General features: G+C 40.5%; 1 protein-coding gene across 9 annotated transcripts in view; it reads left to right on the top strand.

Moving 5' to 3' along the window:
- The window catches only part of ARHGAP12 (Rho GTPase activating protein 12), a 199,358-nt gene that overhangs the window by 19,785 nt on the left and 159,527 nt on the right, over nucleotides 1-20,046 (top strand). For all 9 annotated transcript variants that reach the window (XM_015571421.1, XM_006775190.2, XM_015571424.1 and 6 more), the window contains 2 exons: nucleotides 1,715-1,752; nucleotides 4,198-4,949. In XM_015571421.1, coding sequence (XP_015426907.1) covers nucleotides 4,275-4,949 — 675 coding nt within the window. In that variant the 5' untranslated portion in view covers nucleotides 1,715-1,752; nucleotides 4,198-4,274. The remainder of the gene's footprint in view (nucleotides 1-1,714; nucleotides 1,753-4,197; nucleotides 4,950-20,046) is intronic.

Raw genomic sequence — 20,046 nt, 5'->3', positions numbered from 1 at the left:
CAAGTCAGGCGGGGAACGTTGGAGTCCTCCGTCACTGAAGCAAGCAAGCCTCCCTGTTCGCATCAGCTGCCTGGCTGCCGGCCGCCATCTTGGCTGCCAGTTAATTTTCATATCTCGCTGATTAGCCAATGGGAAGGGTAGCGATGGTACGCCAGTTACCATGTTTCTCTTTTATTAGTGTAGATTAGCCTCTCTTAGGGGCTTCACCATTTCATTCCCCATCTACTATCCCAGTATTACCTAGAAATCTATCTCAGCTCCTGTGCTCTTATTACATTGTGCCCACTTTTGCTCATGCCATCTGCCTTGATATCTAACTACCTTTTTTGCATAGGTAGTGTTTTGACTACTTGTCTTCCTTGTCCTCACAGTTCTCATTGCCTTTAACTAAAACTGTAGATTGGATGTCTCATGTTGAACATGGTTAAGTTGACTTCTTTATCTTTCTTCCTAGCACCTCCTTCTTCTAGTCACTGGGGAAGGTGTAGTTATAAAACCTGGCAGTGAAAGAGATGGAACATAGATTGACCTTTAACCCAGTGTTGCTTCCCAGCCCACAGCCCCTCTCTGACCAGCATGAAATCATACAGTTTACTTGTTATTCGTCATACTTTTCTCCATTCCTACGGATAAATGTTTGACCAATTATAGTATGCCTGAGCTACAATAATTTTCTGCATGTACCCTTACTTGTTTCACTATCTTCAAAGGTATTTCTTAAGTTATTTCATTACTTCCTGGAAAGAAAAAGAAAAAAAAAAACACCACCGGAGGATAAATATTTCAGTCTGGAATTTCGAAAAGTAGTGAAAAAGATATGTAGGTAAAAAGATTAAAGCACATAGTGACTAATGTCCCAGTAATGCATGAAAATAAAGGTTGGACCTTTGGAACGTTAGAATTTCTATTTCATGTGAGGGGATATACCATGTAGATTTGCCAGGGCTGGTGTGGGGTAGAGATAGGAAGCGGATTTTGGGATGGTAAGTTTTAGGTATTAAAACACCAAGTAGATTTGGCTATTGTCTGTAGTCACTTTTAATCTAGAAGAATCTCCCTTTTTCATTTTTTTATGAAATTGAATTTTTTAAAAAAGAATTCAGGTCTTTTGTCTAATAGAATGTCTCACATTCTGGATTTGTTTGTATCCTAATGATTAGCGGTAAGGTTAAACCTTTTTTCGGCAAGAGTACAATTTAGGTGACATTGTAACATCTTGTTGCATCCCCTTAGGAGGCATATATTTTATCAGGTTGTCTATCCCACTGTTGGTGTTGCTAAGTTTGATCACTTGGTATATTTCCCCATTTATAATTAGTAAGTAATCTGTGGGGAAATGTTAGGGCTCCCAATAACTTTCAATATGTGTTTTCATTCTCTTTAACCACTCAATACATAAACTTGAAAAATAGTTGTAATTTTAACAATTTTACAAAAGTTGTTTCTCATGTTATTAGAAGTTTAAAAAGGTATTCTGTCAGAATAAAAATAAGAGGCAGAAATGAAGTTGAGACAATGTGGAAATGAAGTGGGAAAGGCAGTGGTAAAGTGTACCTGTGTTTGGAGGATGTTGCTGACACGGTGGTGGCATATAAAATAGTACTGTGTTCCTTGTAGACAAAAAGTTGTGCTTCTAAAATGTGAGCAGCATTGTACTTATAGCTTTCTTTAAGCAATTCTGACCAAACTTAACGAACTTTATTTTTTTTTATAGGTTTAAATTAATACTGGATATTTCTGTCTCCTTCTAAGGTAAGTTTTATTTTTATTTTTGAAACAACATTACTGTATTAAATTTGTTATTCACGTAGTTTGTCTAGAAAGTAAATTTTAGTTACTGATGTATCACTAACTTATTTATCAATGGGGCTTATGGGGTTATCTGTCACAGAGAATAATTATCCTCAGGGGAATGCTGGTTAGTTACTGCACATATAGCATACAGTACTTGGGTGCTGAGGAAAATTGGCAGGTTGCCATGGGACCTTGGGTAAATATTTTTGGTATGCTTAATATTCAGAATTGCTAAGGTTTGATCTGTGAGCTTTGGGTTGAGTGTATTAGTTTCCTAGGGCTGCTGTAATAGAGTGCACAAAGTGAGTGGCTTAAAACAACAAAAATTTATTCTCTCAGAGTCTGGAAGCTGGCTGTCCAAAATAAAGGCATCAATAAGTCTGCTCTCCCTCTGAAGGCTCTAGGGAAGGGTCCTTTCTTGCTTCTTTCCACCATCCTTGGCATTTTGGCTTATACCTGAATCACTCCAATTTCTGCCTTTGTGATCATATGGGCTTTTTTCTTCTGGGTCTCCTCTCATGGTTTTCGAATCTCCTTCTCCTTATGAAGACACCAGTCATTGGATTTTGGGGCTCGCCCTAATCATGTATAACTTCATCTTAAATAGATTACATCTGCACAGACCCTAATTCCAAATAAGGTCTTTGCAGGTCCTGGTTTTAGGACTTCAACATACCTTTTTTGGGGGAAGACACTTCATCCCACTGTGGTTGTAGCTTGACTTGAGTTGTAGTAATATTGAAATGCTATGATCATTTTGAAGTTTGAATGTTTTGTTCTATGAGGTACAAAATATTTTGGAATTTGTATAGAAATTAAAGTGAAAACTAGAGCACTGACTGGGTGACTCACTTGGTTGGAGCATCGTCCCATACACCAAAAGGTTGTGGGTTCGTGTCCCAATCAGGGCACATACCTAGGTTGCAGGTTCAATCCCCGGTTGGGGTGCATACGGCAGGCAACTGATCTATGTTTCTCTCTCACATCGATGTTTCTCTCCCTTGCACCAATAAACATATCTTCAGGTGAGGATTAAAAAAAACAAAGTAAAAACTAAATTTCTTAAGCCAATTTAGGGCTATTTTTAATAGACTTTGAATGGCTTTGGGGTGGTGGCGGTAGATTTTTAACATTTACTAATACAAATACTGATTATTTGTTGGCATTTGTGGGATTCAACCTAATAAGAATCATGGCCCTCCTGAGGTAGACATAAAAGGAAAACAAAGTAAATTAGCAGTTTCTTTTTCAGTGTATTTTGTCTAAAAATAATAATGCTGCATTTTTTATATTAGGAAATGAAACGTATAATTGGATAACTTTTTTTTAATATATATTTTATTGATTTTTTGCAGAGAGGAGGGGAGAGGGATAGAGAGTTAGAAACATCGATGAGCGAGAAACATAGATCAGCTGCCTCTTGCACGCCCCCCTACTGGGGATGTGCCTGCAACCAAGGTACATGCCCTTGACCGGAATCGAACCTGGGACCCTTGAGTCCACAGACCGACGCTCTATCCGCTGAGCCAAATCATTTAGGGCTGGATAACTTTTTAAAAAATGTATTTTCATTGATTTCAGAGAGGAAGGGAGAAGGAGAGAGAGAGAGAGAGAGAGAGAGAGAGAGAGAGAGAGAGAGAGAGAGAGAGAGAGAGAGAGAGAGAGAGAGAGAGAGAGAGAGAGAGAGAGAGAGAGAGAGAGAGAGAGAGAGAGAGAGAGAGAGAGAGAGAGAGAGAGAAACATAAATGATTAGAGAGAATCATTGATTGACTGCCTCCTGTATGCCCTCCACTGGGGATTGAGCCCGAAATCTGAGCATGTGCCCTGACAAGGAATCGAATTGTGACTTCCTGATTCATAGGTCGGTGCTCAATCACTGGGCAACACTGTCTGGGCTGGATAGTGTTTTTTAAAACTCATTAATGCTCTTGATCATTTTAAAAAATGAAGAGTACAATTTCATTGAAATTCAACTCCAACTTCAAAGATGATCTTAGTTAAGGCATACAGTGAACCTAGATCAGTGCCTGGTCCATGGTAAGTGCCTATTATTACTGAGCCTTTCTAAGAAAGTGAAGGAGGTTTGAGGTAGTCATGAAAAGAAGGAAAGTTCTTCTCACCTCTTATTTTTGATAGTCTTGTGTCTGACTGGTTAGTAGTGTATTTACTATTCCAGTTATTGGTTTGGTATTGGTCATAAATGACTGAAAAGTGTACATTACAGTATTATGAGAGTTTTCTAATATAGGACAATAGAAAACATTAGATTCATGTTTACTTTCTGAGTTTGAGATTTGCATGTAATAAATGGCTTGTATTATGTGATGCTTGTGAGTAAATATAAAAAATCCAGACTGTATTAACTTGTTTCTTCATTCTGTTCTTCTGTTTAAATAACAATAGCCATATTAATCCAACAAGATATAAGGCGATCATGTGGCATACGATGCTTTTTGAGAGGTGAATATTATTGAATAAAAATGGCTGACAGAAGTGGCAAGATTGTTTCAGGACAAGTGTATATCGAAGTGGAATATGATTATGAATATGAAGCAAAGGACAGAAAGATTGTGATAAGACAAGGGGAAAGATACATATTGGTGAAAAAGACGAACGATGACTGGTGGCAAGTCAAACCAGATGAGAATTCTAAAGCATTTTATGTGCCAGCCCAATATGTTAAGGAAGTCACCCGCAAAGCTCTGATGCCGCCTGTTAAACAGGCAGCTGGACTGCCAAATAATTCTATGAAAGTGATCCAGAGCCTGCATCTTCAGAGATCAACAGAAAATGTGAACAAATTGCCTGAGCTTTCAAGTTTTGGAAAGCCATCATTGTCTATTCAAGGAACAGGTCTTATTCGTGATGCCAATCAGAATTTTGGATCCAGTTATGATCCAAGTCATACTGTCAACCTAAGCCTGGACCTCACCCACAATAATGGAAAGTTTAGCAGTGATTCACATTCACCTAAAGTTTCCAGTCAGAATAGGACGCGCTTATTTGGTCACTTTCCTGGTCCAGAGTTCTTGGACATAGAGAAAACTAGCTTCTCCCAGGAACAGTCTTGCGATTCAGCAGAAGTCTCAGAAAGGGCCCATCAGGATTCTGAGTCTGGTGATGAACTTAGCAGCAGCTCCACGGAACAGATAAGGGTAAGATTAAAAGTAGAACGATGAAACACTTGTACCTTAATAAAAATATTAATTACAGATTTTACTTTAATTAAAAAATCTTTGTAAGAATTAAGAATCATTTGTTTTACTTTATGTTTACAAAATACATGGGTTCCATCCTGAATTAGAGATAGAGAATATGGTAACTAATTTGTAGAGTTCACTTTATGGTTTCCATAATTCTTGGACGGTTACAGTACTAGAACTACTTTATGTGCGGAAAAAAATTTTCTCTCTATTGATTATGCATGAGATAGAAAGATCTTACTTAATTTACCCAGTGATGATATTTCTTTTATTAGAAAAAGTTTGTTTTCTAGCGGTACTCATTTTGACTAGTTTCTGATAAGTTTCCAGGTAATGGATGTATGGGGAAAGATGTCACCGGAATATTAACCACTAACTCTTGTAGTACAAATCTTATTTATTAACCTGGACTATTAAGAAAAACAAAGCTCACAAACCTTTACCTCCATTCATGCACTTTTGTGTCTTAAGTGTCTATGTACCCATGCTTATTTGCATTGCTTAGAAGAAATTTTATGTGTCTATGGTTTGGTTTCTAAAATTTTTCCTTACCTAACTTTATTTTATTTATTCTATTCTATTTATTTTATTGTATTTTATTTATTTTATTTTATGTTATTTATTCTATTCTATTCTATTTATTTTATTTTATTTTATCTATTCTATTCTATTTATTTTATTATTTTATTTTATTTATTATATTTTATTTTTTCCGATGCAAAAGCATAAGAGTGTTTATTCAACCCCGGCCTTGGCTCCCCTACCCTCCTTACTGATGCAGCAGCAAGTGGCAGAGAGAGAGCTAGCCCTGTGGGAAGAGGAGTTATAGGGGGTTGGAGTAAGGGGAGGAGAAAGGACTGTGGGCCTTGCCGATTGGCCAGGCACAAGTTGGTGTCTTGTTACACAGGATGTGGTCATATCTATGGCGTGCACTACCCTTGATTATCATTGGAAAACATTTTAGCTTTAACAACTTCTATTGAAATAGGATTTTTCTTCTTAAAATTCCTCTATGGCTATCAAAAAGCCAAATCAAGATTAATTTATCTACTGTATTCAATTTGGCCTGATGTTTGCATAAACACAAGAATGGTAACCGACCACCTTTGCTGGAATCTCATGGTTGAATCTTAATGTGCCGCGTAGGGCCAGGAAGCCAAGCCATCCAGCTGCCTTCAGGCCTGCCTGCAGTATCTGCTGAGTTGGGTGAATCCCTCACCTGTAGCAACTCCACCTGAACCCACGCTCTAGGCTTTAAGGCCCATCTCAGTAGCCCTCCTACTCGTTGCGGCCTAGAGTGAGTGGGGGTTCTGCAGGGATGCAGAGGCATCCTTATTGCTCCCCTTCTACTCTGACCAACCGCCAGTGATGCTAGGGCATGGACCTGACGCTCCAGCTCCAGCCATCTTCAGGGCTCCCAAGCAGGATTCCAGGCTTTCTTTGTGGCATTCTTACCGGCTTCAAGTCTTAGAGCTCAGACAGGTCTCTTTAAAACATGATACTCCAGTCAAAGTTTTCCGTTAATAAAACCACTATTAGGAACCAATCTTATTGAATCTATGCAAAGAAATGTATTGCCATGACTTATTTAGCATTGCCAATATTTCAGAGGAATTATATAAGGAGAAAAACATATTGATCTGCTCTAAGAGTTTCTGACTTTCCTTGCCAATTCCTTTTCATGTATTCTTCAGAGTTATAACAAAACAGTAACTGTTGGCATTAAACCTTCTTTCTATGCATAACTATGCCTCAAACCTTCTATTCCAAACAAGCCTTTCCCAGCTCTCTACAGTTGAGGTTTGTACTGCCCCTGACATGGGCATGGTCATGCAGGCCTGCAAGACAGTATACAGGCTGCCAACCATCAACTGTCTCTCAACAGAGACCAAAACCTGATAGGCACTCTTCCCTGCCCAGTTGGGTACCTGCCCTTTTGACAGCTAGACACCCTTTACTTTTGGGGTTCACCCCACACAGTCCCCTTCCAGGACAGCCAACATACATTCAAACCTGCAAAAGAATCAAAGATCTCTATAACATATCAATACAATGAAACATAATATTGGCATCATCGCTGCTTCAGGCAGCCAAATCTTCTGCTACTAAACATTTGACACTAAAGTCTACTCTTGACCTTCCTATAAATTGTTCTTGTCTCTTTGGAGCCATGTTCATGAAGATGCAGGCATCATCTAGGTCTATTATACGGTATTGTGGGGGCTCCCAGTAGCAGGAGTGATTGCGAGCAATGTTACCAGTATCAGGCAGGTTGAGCACACTGTAGCTTGAGCTTGAGCAGGTAGTGTTGATCTCGATCGATGCTCCATTTGGTGATGAAGTCTTCCCAGATCACGGATGGGTCCGCTGACTGGACATGAGTGTGATGGACCCAGGTCGCGATGCCATCTACCTTGAGAGCAGTGGGGGTCGTCAGCACCACAGTGTAGGGACCCTTCCAACGTGGCTTGAGGGTTTCCCGGTGGTGCCTTCTGACATAGACCCAATCTCCTGGTCTGTGCTGATGAGGAGTGAGGGTTGGGCTGGTCTCGTAGATGGCGCGGAGGCGCGGCCAAATGTCCTCGTGTGCCCTCTGGAGCCCTCTCAAGGAAAGAGATAGTTCTTGATTTTCATCTAGGGCCCATTGCCTTCCTTTAACCAGCAAGCCAAATGACACTGGCCTGTATTATTTAATTCAGTACAGGCAGGGGGGGCCCATATAATCTCTGCCCTGAGGAATTGTGAACCCTACCCCTAAATGTCCCAATCAGACTAGAAAAGTTACAAATACCTTTTAAATCTACCCCAGAATTCCAAAATCCCAACCCAGAACAGAATATCACATAGCAAATCAAAGTTCCCAGCAAACAGACAGAGATGTTTACTAGTTAGGTGGGCTGATTCCACCTCTGACAGAGAGCAAGCGCCCTTGGGGAAAGATCCCAGTGGCCGCTCAGAGTGTTTTGCTATCGGTCAGAGCTCTCAGCCTCAAAGGAATCAAGCGTGTGGTTTTTTTTCTTCTGCAGATTTCCACATTTACATGAACAAATAGCCTCAAATTAGCAATACATTCATATTTTTAAGAGACACAAACAGAAATTTTACTAGCTAAACAATTTAAAACAACAAAGATATATATTTAAACAATAAAGACAGATAACATTTCCCATTAAAGACTTTGAATCACAACAAGTCCCTGAACAGAGCCAGTCAAAAAATCACAAAGGTATTGACCACACCCCAAGGTTTGGAATGAGGAACCTGGTTTTCAAAAAAAGCAATTTACAGAAGCAGAGACAGCATGCCATCTAAATTACAGTTTTGGGTAAACACATTATCTAGAGTCCTTGGGTAACCTAGGTTAAACTTAGGCATGTTATCTAAACCACAGTTTCTACCTGAAATAATCGTCACTTTAGAAATTGGATTACTGCTATCAGTCCCTTTTAAAGACTTTGACATAACCTTTAATTGTCCTTAGTTTAAGGAAAGCAGGGTTTTCTAGATTTAAGAGATTAGCAGTAAAGCTCCGCCTTAAAACTCCACCCCTGAAATCCCAGCCTGCCTCAGTGAGCAGACACTGATTGACTAAATCAGAGGGAGGGGCCTTTGCTGTTTCAAGATGGCGGCCCCCAGGGGAGCCGCTAGCCATGTGGCTGACATGGCGGCTGCTAAGTCATGCAGCCCAAAATGGTGCCTGTCTACACTGTTTTTTGCAAATCAGGATCCCTAAAAGATAGATGGCCAACATTATATTACAGATAAACTGAAATCTCATTAGCTGTTTATACCTTTTATAATTATCTTAAAGAATATCAATTAAATTTAAACTGGTCCTTGCATCAAAAATCTTCAGTTGAGGTCACAAAATCAATCCTCCCTTCTCAATCAGACCAATAAGCAAAGGCATTTAGTTACCACAATTATACAATTTTTCCCAATTCAATCTGAACCTAAAACTTTTAGCTGGCAAGTCAGATATTCAGCATTTCTCAATCAGTAACATCTTTAAGAATAAACTTTACTTTTTACTTTCAAGCGGTTCTGGAAAACCACATTTGAGCCTTGCAAAACAGGTTCTGGCCTACCTGGTCTTTTCAGATGTAAATTGACCACATTCTTTCTTTTAAGATTTTGCTACAGGTGGGAAGCTACTAGCCCCTTCATTAGAAATTGCCTTGGGAAGCCAGCCTTAACACCCTTAGTTAGCATTTAAAAACTGTTCTTTATTATGGAAATGCCAATCTTTCTGCTAGAATCTAGCTAGCATCTTTTTTTCCTTTGGGTAAATAATCAGTCTTGGGCTCCATCCTGCACATTTGCAAAGAGACTTCAGCTCAAAACTCTATCCAAAATCGGACTATGCGTGCATTAGTTTTAAGCCTGCTTTTCTCCTTACACATGCACTGAAATCCCAGACGCATTTTTAAATTTTGTAAAACTTTTCAATTACAAGAAGGACTTTAAATTATCTGCTACTACTACCAAGATCTGCACTTGTGACGGCTCTAGCCGGGCCTGCGCCCTAGGCTTCAAGGCTCACCGCAGTGGCCCTGGAGAACCACACCTGAGGCTGGCAAGCAGGTTTGGCCCAGCCCTTGACTTTAAAACGACCATAATGCTTAAAGGAGTAGTTTGAGTCTGTCCCATAACGTCCGTCCAGTAAGTCCACAGAAAACAGAAAAAAAAACACAAACACAGACAAATACAGTCTTCCAACTCTATGGAAGCAAAACCAAAACAATCTTCCGACTCCGAGGAAGCAAAACTACAGATTAGACGATGGCCATGTGCCAACTGGCAGGAGCAACCTGCCTTGTCTTAGATTGAGGGGTTTCTGCGCCCCTCCAGATGGAGGATCGGGGCGTCCCTCAACTCCTCCCGCCCATGGTCCCCCAGTGTGTCCACCTAGACCGTTTCGGGCACTACAGAATTTCAGAAGTGAGCTCACACAGGACAGAACACACAACACAGGATAGAACATATAACACACAGAACAGAATACACAACACACAGACACCTACTGCAGTCAGTCAGACTCTCTGGTTCGGGGGTCCCTTGAGGGTCTTGGGATCCCGGATGAGCCCCCAAATGTTATGACCAGATTTCAGGATCCCCAAGAAACCACACCAGGGAGCCAGCCGTGTCCGATGCAAAAGCAAAGAGTCTTTATTCAAGCCCGGCCTTGGCTCCCCTACCCTCCTTACTGACTCAGCAGCAAGTGGCAGAGAGAGCCCTAACTTTATTTTGAGATTAGTTTATGCCAGTTTATTAGTCAGGTATAGTGAAGTAATTTTAAAAGCACATGCTTGAAATTGAAACTTAAATGTATAGGGTGTCCCCCAAAAATGTATACATACTTTGAATGATTGTAAAGTCAGTGCTTATTAACATACAACTCATTTTCAAAATTAAGCTACTTATCAGCTGTTAAAATGTGTATACATCTTTTTGGGGACACCCTATATTTGGAAAAGTCTAATTTTAAGTGCACTTGAAAATGCTAAGGTTGCGGGTTTGATCCCTGGTCAGGGCACATACAATAATCAACCAATGAGTGCATAAATAAGTGGAACAACAAATAGATGTTTTTCTCTCCCTCTCTCTCTGTTGTCTCTCTCTCCCTCTCCCTTTTTCCTCCCTCCTTCCTTCTCTCCCTCTGTCCCTCCCTCCCCCTCTGCCTTCCTCTCTCTCTAAAATCTATCCTATCTAATAATAGACAAAGCTTGAAATTAACCATACCTCCGATTTGCCTCCCATTGGCTAATCAGCGAGATATGCAAATTAACCGCCAACAAAGATGGTGGCTAATTTGCATACTGAAGGCAGATCCCGCTGTACCGCCCAAGGCGAGATCCTGGCCTGCCATGTCTTGGGCAGGGCAGGCGGGGCAAGGGGCAGCATGATCTGAGCTGCTGTCCGCCCCAGCGCGGGATCCGGGCCTGCAGTGTCTTGGCTGGGATTGGTGGCGTGGCCCGGGCCAGCAGCAGCAGATCTAAGTGGCCGCTCACCCCAGAGTGGGATCGGGCCTGTGGTGTCTTGGGCAGGATGGGTGGGGTGGGCGGCAGCGTGATCAGAGCTACTGTCCGCCCCAGCAAGGGATCCTGGCCTGCCGTGTCTTGGGCGGGGTGGGCGGGGTGGGCAGGGCAAGCGGCAGCGTGATCCGTGAGAGGGCACAGGTTGGGCTGAGAGACCCCCCCTTCCCTGCCAGTGCATAATTTTTGTGCACGGGCCTTCTAGTATACTAATAAAAGGGTAATATATTAATTAGGGTAGGTATCTTCCAGATGACCATCTGGACATCCTTCCGGAAAAGGTGCAGTGGCTGCATGAGGCTCAGGCAAGCTGTGCATGGTGGCTGCTGCTGGGAGGGCTGGCCGGAGGCTCAGGCAAGCCTCGGATGGTGGCTGCTGCTAGGAGGGCCGGCCTGAGGCTCAGGCAGCCATGGTGGCCGCCAGTGGCAGCAGCAGTGGGGTGATGGGGGTGGTGCCTTCCCCTAATTGGCCAGGTTGCCTCTGGCAGAGGGAGGCCAGACTGCAGCTTAGGCTGGGGGCTGAGGCAGAGGTGGTTAGGGGCAATCAGGCCGGCAGGGGGGTAAGGTAGGGGTGATCAGGCTGTCAAGGGGGCAGTTAGGGGCGATCAGGCAGGCAGAGGTATTAGGGGTGATCAGGCAGGCAGGCAGGTGAGCGGTTAAGAGCCAGTAGTCCTGGATTGTGAGAGGGATGTCCGTCTGCCAGCAGTCGGACATCCCCCAAGGGCTCCCAGATTGGAGAGGGTGCAGGCTGGGCTGAGGCCCCCCCCCACCATGTATGAATTTCATGCACTGGGCCTCTAGTCAATAAATAAAAAAGAAAAATGTGATACATTTTTTGCCTAAAGCTCTGTTGTAAGATTTATTCATCAGGTTGAGTTAGTAAATAATTATATGGCACTTAGGTATGATCTGATTATAATGGAACTAGTATGTTCTTTTTCTAGGTTTTAATTTTTGTGTATGATATTTTGAATGGAAATAGGGAAAAGGTAACATTTTCTAGAAAAACTTCAGATGTTTGATATCAAGACACTTACATAAGCCTGGCTGGTGTGTTCTCAGTGGTTGAGTGTCAACCTATGAACCAAGAGGTCATGGTTTGATTCCTGGTCAGGGCACATGCCTGGGTTGTGGGCTCAAACCCCAGTAGGGGATGTGCAAGAGGCAGCCAATCAATGATTCTCTCTCATCAATGATATTTCTATTTCCTTCTTCCTCTCCCTTCCTCTCTGAAATCAATAAAAATATATTTTAAAAAAACACATGGAAAGTAGCACTGTCAGTTTACCGTCATTTATCTTAGTATGCTTGCTTTTCTGTAGTCTTTATGTGATACTAGAGGCCCAGTGCATGAAATTTGTGCATGGGTAGGGTCCCTAGCGGCTGCTGGCTGCTGGCCAGGGCCTTCTTTTGTTTCGCATCACCCCTTGGTGGTCAGCGCACATTATAGTGAGTGATTGAACTCCTGGTTGGTCGAACTCCCAAGGGGACACTTGCATATTAAGCTGTTATATATATAGATTTTGACATAGAATATATAATGTTTCTTAGAATTGTTTTTATAAATGGCTCCTTTTTGAGCTAGTGGGATTTGAGAAAGATGTACTTTTCCTTTTCCATTTCATCATCACCACTTTTTCACACTTCACATTTCGTTTTTTATTTAGGTACACTGGCCAAACTGTATTCTTTTTATTATGGTCATTTTAAAATCATGGCATGCAATTTCATGGCTCTTTACCTCTCCTGTTTGGAAATTCTATTAGATTTCTCTAGCCAGTCTCTTTACTCTTCATGGCAACTGTAGAAACCTTTTATATTATCTTTAGTTCTTTTATTCACCTGCTTTTCCCTGCTGTCTTATCAGGTAACCTTTCTATTTCGCAGCAAAAATAAAAGCCATGGGATAGAAACTGCTTCAGCTTCGGGGAGGATGTTAATAGCACTTAATAGCACTTAACAGCTGTTAATTGCACTGGCTTTTGATTTGAATCAGAGTTTATAAAGGTTCCCTTTATAGTCCCTATAATTCCATCACACGTACACTCTGTGTGATGATTGGGGCAAATTAGTTAACTTCTCTGTGTTTCAGTTTTCTCATCTTAAATTGCAGATCATGGGGTTGTTGAGGATTAAGTGGGTTACTATATCTAATATGCTTAGAACTATGCCTGACACATACGTATGTGTGTTAGGTACCTATTGCTGGAACCTCAGGTCTCAAACTTAAGTATTTCTAAAAGGCTGTTCAAAAACCAAAGCATTTTTCCCATTAGAAATAATGTAAATTAATTCATTCCAGACTCCTGAATGATTCTCTGTTTTAACCTTTTTTATGAACAGTATATGTTTAATGTACTGTTTAATCTAGAAATAAACACTTTAAAAACAAAAAGGACATGAGTTGTAAATGAAAATTTAACGAAAAGGAAATTAAATGTACAGTAAAAAATGAAAATTTAAAAATATGCAGCAACAAAAACCCATGGAAAATATTCACAGCACAATATCTGGAGATGTGAGTAGTGGTAGACTGACTCACACTCGAGCATTCTCTCTGAATTCTCTCCTTTTTTGCCTGAGAGATGCATGACTGATCTTACAGGTATCAGCATGAAAGAGTTGTTGAGTCCAGAAACGTATTATTTGAGATGGGAGATGTTCGAGAAACGAGGTTTGACTGTACTTCCAAATTAGTGGCTTAGCACAATAAGCACTGGTGGGGGGTACTTTTAAAGATGGCTCACTCACATGGTGCTAGTTCGGCCTCTTCACATATGTTTGAATGCTGTGACTAGCTTTCCCCCAGAAGGAGCAATGCAAGGTAGAACAAGGTGGAAGCTGCATTATCTTTTTTGCCTGAATCTTGGAAGTCTCACACTGCCATATCTTACTAGTATGCAATTCAGCCCTATTCTCTGTGGGAAGAGACTACACCGGGTGTACACATTAGGATCTGAGGACATTGGGACCACTTTGGGGGCTGGCTATCACAGTAAGTATTCAGTAAATTAATGGCCGTCATTATTATTGTTTCTTATTTATCCTCACCCGAGGATTTAAAATACATGTATATCTATACATACATACATACATACATATATATAATTATTTTATTTTTCCCCCCACATTTTTAAAAAAAATATATTTTATTGATTTTTTACAGAGAGGAAGGGAGAGGGATAGAGAGTTAGAAACATCAATGAGAGAGAAACATCGATCAGCTACCTCCTGCACACCTCCCACTGGGGATGTGCCTGCAACCAAGGTACATGTGATTGACCGGAATCGAACCTGGGACCTTTCAGTCTGCAGGACGATGCTTTATCCACTGAGACAAACCAGTTAGGGCTTCCCCACATTTTTTTTCTTCATTGATTAAGGTATTACATATGTGTCCTTATCCCTCCATTGTCCCCCCAACACACCCCCCTCTCACGCCCGCTTGTGCCCTCACTCCCCCTGGTGTCTGTGTCCATTGGTTATGCTTATATGCATGCATACAAGTTCCTTGGTTGAGCTCTCCCCCTTCTCCCCACCCTCCCCTGCCTTCCCTCTGAGGTTTGATGGTCTGATCGATGCTTCTCTGTCTCTGGATCTGTTTTTGTTCATCAGTTTATGTTGTTCATTATATTCCACAAATTAGTGAGATCATGTGATATTTATCTTTCTCTGACTGACTGAATTCACTTAGCATTGTTGATGATAGCTACTCTGACAGGTGTGAGATGTCTTTTTGATTTGCATCTCTCAGAAGATTAGTGACTTTGAGCATGTTTTCATATGTCTCTTGGCTTTCTGTATGTCCTCTTTCGAAAAGTATCTATTTAGGTCCATTGCCCATTTTTTTGATTGGATTGTTTATCTTCCTTTTGTTAAGTTGTATGAGTTCCCTGTAAATGTTGGAGATTTAACCCTTATCGGAGATAACATTGGCAAATATGTTCTCCCATGCAGTGGGCTTTCTGGTTGTTTTGTTGGTGGTTTCTTTTGCTGTGCAGAAACTTTTTATTTTGATGTGCGAGGAGGGCTTGCCCGATGGCCCCCAAGAGGCCTACGCGGACTTCCAGAGCTCCCCGGCCGACGGGGGCTCCGACTCAGAGGAGGAGCCCTCGCTGTATCACCAGCACCCCACTTATTAGACTTCATTTATTAAGTCTTATACAAATAACATCACCAGCACCCCACTTAAGTGGGCATCCCTTGTCATATAAGGCTTTTATTATGTTAGAACATATTTGCCAATGTAGTCCCATTTGTTTATTTTTTCTTTAGTTTCCATTATCCTAGGAGCTGTATCATTGAAGATATGGCTTCGGCATATGTCTGAGATTTTGCTGCCTGTGGATTTCTCTTAAGATTTTTATGGCTTCCCGTCTTACATTAAGTTCTTTATCCATTTTGAGGTTTTTTTTGTATATGATGCAAGTTGGTGGTCTAGTTTCATTTTTTTGCATGTATCTGTCCAACTTTTCCAACACAATTCATTGAAGAGTCTGTCTTGATTCCATTGTATCCTCTTGCCTCCTTTGTCAAATATTAATTGAGCATTGTGGTTTGGGTCGATTTCTGGGTTCTCTATCCTATTCTCTTGGTCTATATGTCTGTTCTTGTGCTAGTACCAGGCAGTTTTGAGAACTGTGGCTTTGTAATATACCTTGATATCTGGTATTGAGATCCCACCTACCTTTTTCTTCTTTCTCAGGATTGCTGTAGCTATTTGGGGTCTTTTTTTTATTCCAGATAAATTTTTGGAGAACTCGTTCTAGGTCTGTGAAATATGCCATTGGTATTTTAATGGAGAGTGCATTGAATCTATAGATTGCTTTGGGTATTATGGACATTTTAATGATGTTGATTCTACCAGTTCAGAAATACGGTATGTCTTATTCTACCTCTTTTTTCAGTGTCCTTTAGTTTTCTGAGTATAGGTCTTTTACCTCCTCAGTTTAGTTTATTCCTAGGTATCTTAATTTTTTTGGTGCAATGGTAAATGGGATTGTTTTTTTAATCTCTCTTTCTGTAGGTTCACTGTCCTATATAATAAAGAGCTAATATGTTAATTAGTCCAGATGGAAGAATGACCTTGGGGAAGGACCAGTGGGTGGGGGGTGGGGCCTTGGGGCCTCAAGGCAGCCTGGGCCGTGAGGCAGCTGGGGCCACGAGGGCCGAGCCCCTTGCATGAATTTCGTGCATCGGGCCTCTAGTTGGTGTATAAAAAGGTCATAGATTTCTGGGTGTTAATTTTTGTATCCTGCTACATTGCTGACTTCATGTATTAAGTCTAATTAAATTTTTTGATGGAGTCTTTAGGGTTTTGTATGTATAGTCTCATGTCATCTGCAAATAAGGACAGTTTTACTTCTTCTTTTCCAATTTTGATATCTTTTGTTTCTTCTTGTCTAATCACTATGGCTAGCACTTCCAGTATTATGTCGAACAGGAGTGGTAAAAGTGGGCATCCCTGTTTTGTTCCTGTTCTCAGGTGAAATGGTTTTAATTTTTGCTCATTAAGTATGATGTTGGCTGTAGGTTTGTCATATAAGGCTTTTATTATGTTGAGGTATGATCCCTCTATTTAGGTTTTAGTTCTTCTTTGAGTGTTTGGTAGAACTCCCTGTGAAACCGTTTGGCCCCGGGCTCTTGTTTGCTGGAAGCTTTTTGATGACCGCTTCAATTTCTGAGGATATTTTCTTTTTCTTTCCATTGATTTTTAAAGATTGGAAGAGAGAGGGAAAGACAGAGAGAAATGTTGATGTGAGAGAAACAAATGCCCTTGACCGTAATTGAACCTGGGACCTTTCAGTCCACAGGCCGGTGCTCTATCCACTGAGCCAAACCTGCTAGGGCTATTATTTCTGTTATTATTTTCACCATCAAATCTGTAAGTACACCTATATCAGCAATCATCATTATCCCCAGTATAATGCAAGTGTTGTCTCTCCTATCAAAGGACAGTCTCTTGGATTTGCTTTTCCCTTTCTTCCACAAACCGTTTGCTAAAAGTTATATCGCATTGTGCTCATGTGGCTGTAGACTCATTATTTTCCAAGTTTTTTCATCAGTATTTAAATTTGCTCCTGTGTTTCCCATCTTAGTAAAGATCTTCAATGATACCTTTTCCTCAGTATCATTTACCAGTACTACCCTTTCCCTTTACTAGCAACTTATGGAAAGAGTTGTATAGACTTACTTCTCTGCATTTGCTCATTTCCCACTCATTGCTTAAGCTATTTTAATATGTCTTATGACTCCACCAAGCCACCTAAATGTCTTGCAAAACTATGATACCACAATCAGGATGCTTACCTTGTATAGTAGAGATACTGAGCATTTCCATCATCACAAGGTTTTCTTTTATAGCCACCCCCTCTTCCCTCCCACCCCCACCCTTCATTAACGCCTGGTCACCAATGATATACTCTCTATTTCTGCATAAGTTTTGTGTGAATATAACTTTTTATATCTCTGGCATAATTGCCCACGAGTATAATTGCTGATGCGAGTTGCATGTTTAATTTTTTAAGAGACAACCAAACTGTGTTCTAGAGTTGCTGTATCATTTTATGTTCCTACCAACAATGTTTGTGATCCAATTTCTCTGCATGCTCACCATGTTGTTACTTCTTTCTTGAGCCATTCTAATAGGTGTGTAATATCTCGTGATTTTAATTTGCATTACCCAAATAGCTAATGATGTTGAACATCTTTATATGAGCTTATTTGCCATCAATAGATCCTTTTCATTGAAATGTCTCTTTATGTCTTTTTGCCCATTTTCTAATTAGGCTGTTTTTGTACAGTTGAGTTTGGAGAGTTCTTTATATAGTCTAGATCAGCTGTGGGCAAACTACGGCCTGCGGGCTGGATCTGGCCCGTTTGAAATGAATAAAACTAAAAAAAAAAAGAGACCGTACCCTTTTATGTAATGATGTTTACTTTGAATTTATATTAGTTCACACAAACACTCCATCCATGCTTTTGTTCCAGCCCTCCGGTCCAGTTTAAGAACCCATTGTGGCCCTCGAGTCAAAAAGTTTGCCCACCCCTGTGTTAGATACATGATTTGCAGATATTTTCTCCTAATGTGTAGCTTGTCTTTTCATCCTCTGAAGCAGATTCTTTTGCAGAGCAAAAGTTTTTAATTTTGAAGTCCAATTTACTTTCCCTTTTGTGGATCATGCTTTTGTGTCAAGTATAAGAACTCATTGCATAGCTCTATTATCTTTCTCCAGGGAAACAGAACCAATAGTGTATGTGTGTGTGTGTGTGTGTGTGTGTGTGTGTATGTGTGTGTATGTATGTAGAGAGACATTTATTTTAAGAAATTGGCGTATGTGATTATGAAGGCTGGCAAGTACAAAATCTGCAGAGTAGGATAATACGTTGAAGACCCAGGGAAGAGCTAGTATTGAAGTTCAAATCTGAAGGTCAACTGGAATAATTTTTTTTATATATTTTATTGATTTTCTTACAGAGAGGAAGGGAGAGGGATAGAGAGCTAGAAACATCGATGAGAGAGAAACATCGATCAGCTGCCTCTTGCACACTCCCTACTGGGGATGTGCCCACAATGAAGGTACATGCCCTTGACCGGAATCGAACCCGGGTCCCTTCAGTCCGCAGGCTGATGCTCCATCCACTGAGCCAAACTGGCCAGGGCCAACTGGAATAATTTATTCTTGCATGAGGTGGGTGGCAGTTTTTTGTTCTATTCAGGTCTTCAACTGATTGGATGAGACCTTCCATATTGTGGGGGGAGGGGGGGCAATCTGATTTACTTAAAGTCCACTTATTTAAATGTTAATTACAAATATAAAAACACTCTTACAGAAACATCCAGAATAATGTTATGCCAATATCTGGCCCAGCTGAATTGATCACAGTAGGCCTGGATGGATCCTAAAGATTTTCCCCATTTTTTCCCCCCTAAAAGTTTATAGTTTTATATTTTATATTTGAATCTGTGATCCATTTTTATATAAGGTGTGAGGTTAAATCATGGTTTACTTATCATTTTTTTTTGTTTATGGATATTTAATTATTACAGTACTGTTTGTTGAGTCCATTTTCTTCAAAATGACATACAGGTTAATGCAACTCCTATCAAAATCCCAGCAAGAGGTTTTGTTGATATAGACCAGATCATTCTAAACGTTATAAGGAAAAGCAAAAGCACTAGAATAACTGTATTATTTCCTGTGGATGCAGTAACAACTTACAACAAACTGGCTTAAAACAATAAGAAACTTATTCCCTCACTGTCTGGAGGCCCAGAGTCCAAATTAGTATCACTGGTCTGAAATTAACACCTTGGCAGGGCTACACTCCCTCCAAAGGCTCCAGGAGAGATTTCTTTCTTTGCCTATTCCAGCTTCTGGTGGCATTGGCACCCCTTGGCTGGTGGCAACTGGCACTCCTTGGCTTATGGCCACATCACTCCTATCTTCAAGGCCAACATCTCTGAATTCCTCTGTGTTCTACCTTCTCTATGTGTGGTGCCTCCTCTGCCTCTCCAATGAGATCTGTGATTGCATGTAGGATCCAGGATAATGTTCTAATCTCAAAACCTTTAATTTAATCATATCTTCGAAGACCTTCTTTTCAAAAAGCTAACATTTAAACATTCCAGGGAGTAGGACCTGAAATCTTTGGGGGTATTTTTCAGCCTACTACAATAGCTAAAACAATTTTGAAAAAGAATAATGGACATTTTTACTATGTAGAGGCTTCCAATCCTTGTATATTGTATATCTCTCATTTATTTAGATCTTTTTTGATTTCTGTAATTAGCACTTGTAAGTTTCAGGATAAAACCTGTCTGGTTTTCTTAGAGTTATACCTAAGAATTTTAATTTTGGGGGGCAATTTTAAATGACATTGTGTTTTTAATTTTGATATTCACACACCCATTTGTTGTATGTAGAAATAGAGTTAATTTATTTTTATTCTTTTTTTAAAAATTAAATATTTATTGTTCAAAATATTATAGTTGTTCCCCTTTTTTCCCCCCCA

The sequence above is a fragment of the Myotis davidii genome, unplaced genomic scaffold (genome assembly GCF_000327345.1).
Source record: "Myotis davidii unplaced genomic scaffold, ASM32734v1 scaffold909, whole genome shotgun sequence".
In the NCBI taxonomy this organism is placed as follows: Eukaryota; Metazoa; Chordata; class Mammalia; order Chiroptera; family Vespertilionidae; genus Myotis; species Myotis davidii.
Note: the sequence above shows the minus strand (reverse complement) of the source record. Positions and strands in the feature narration are given on the sequence as shown.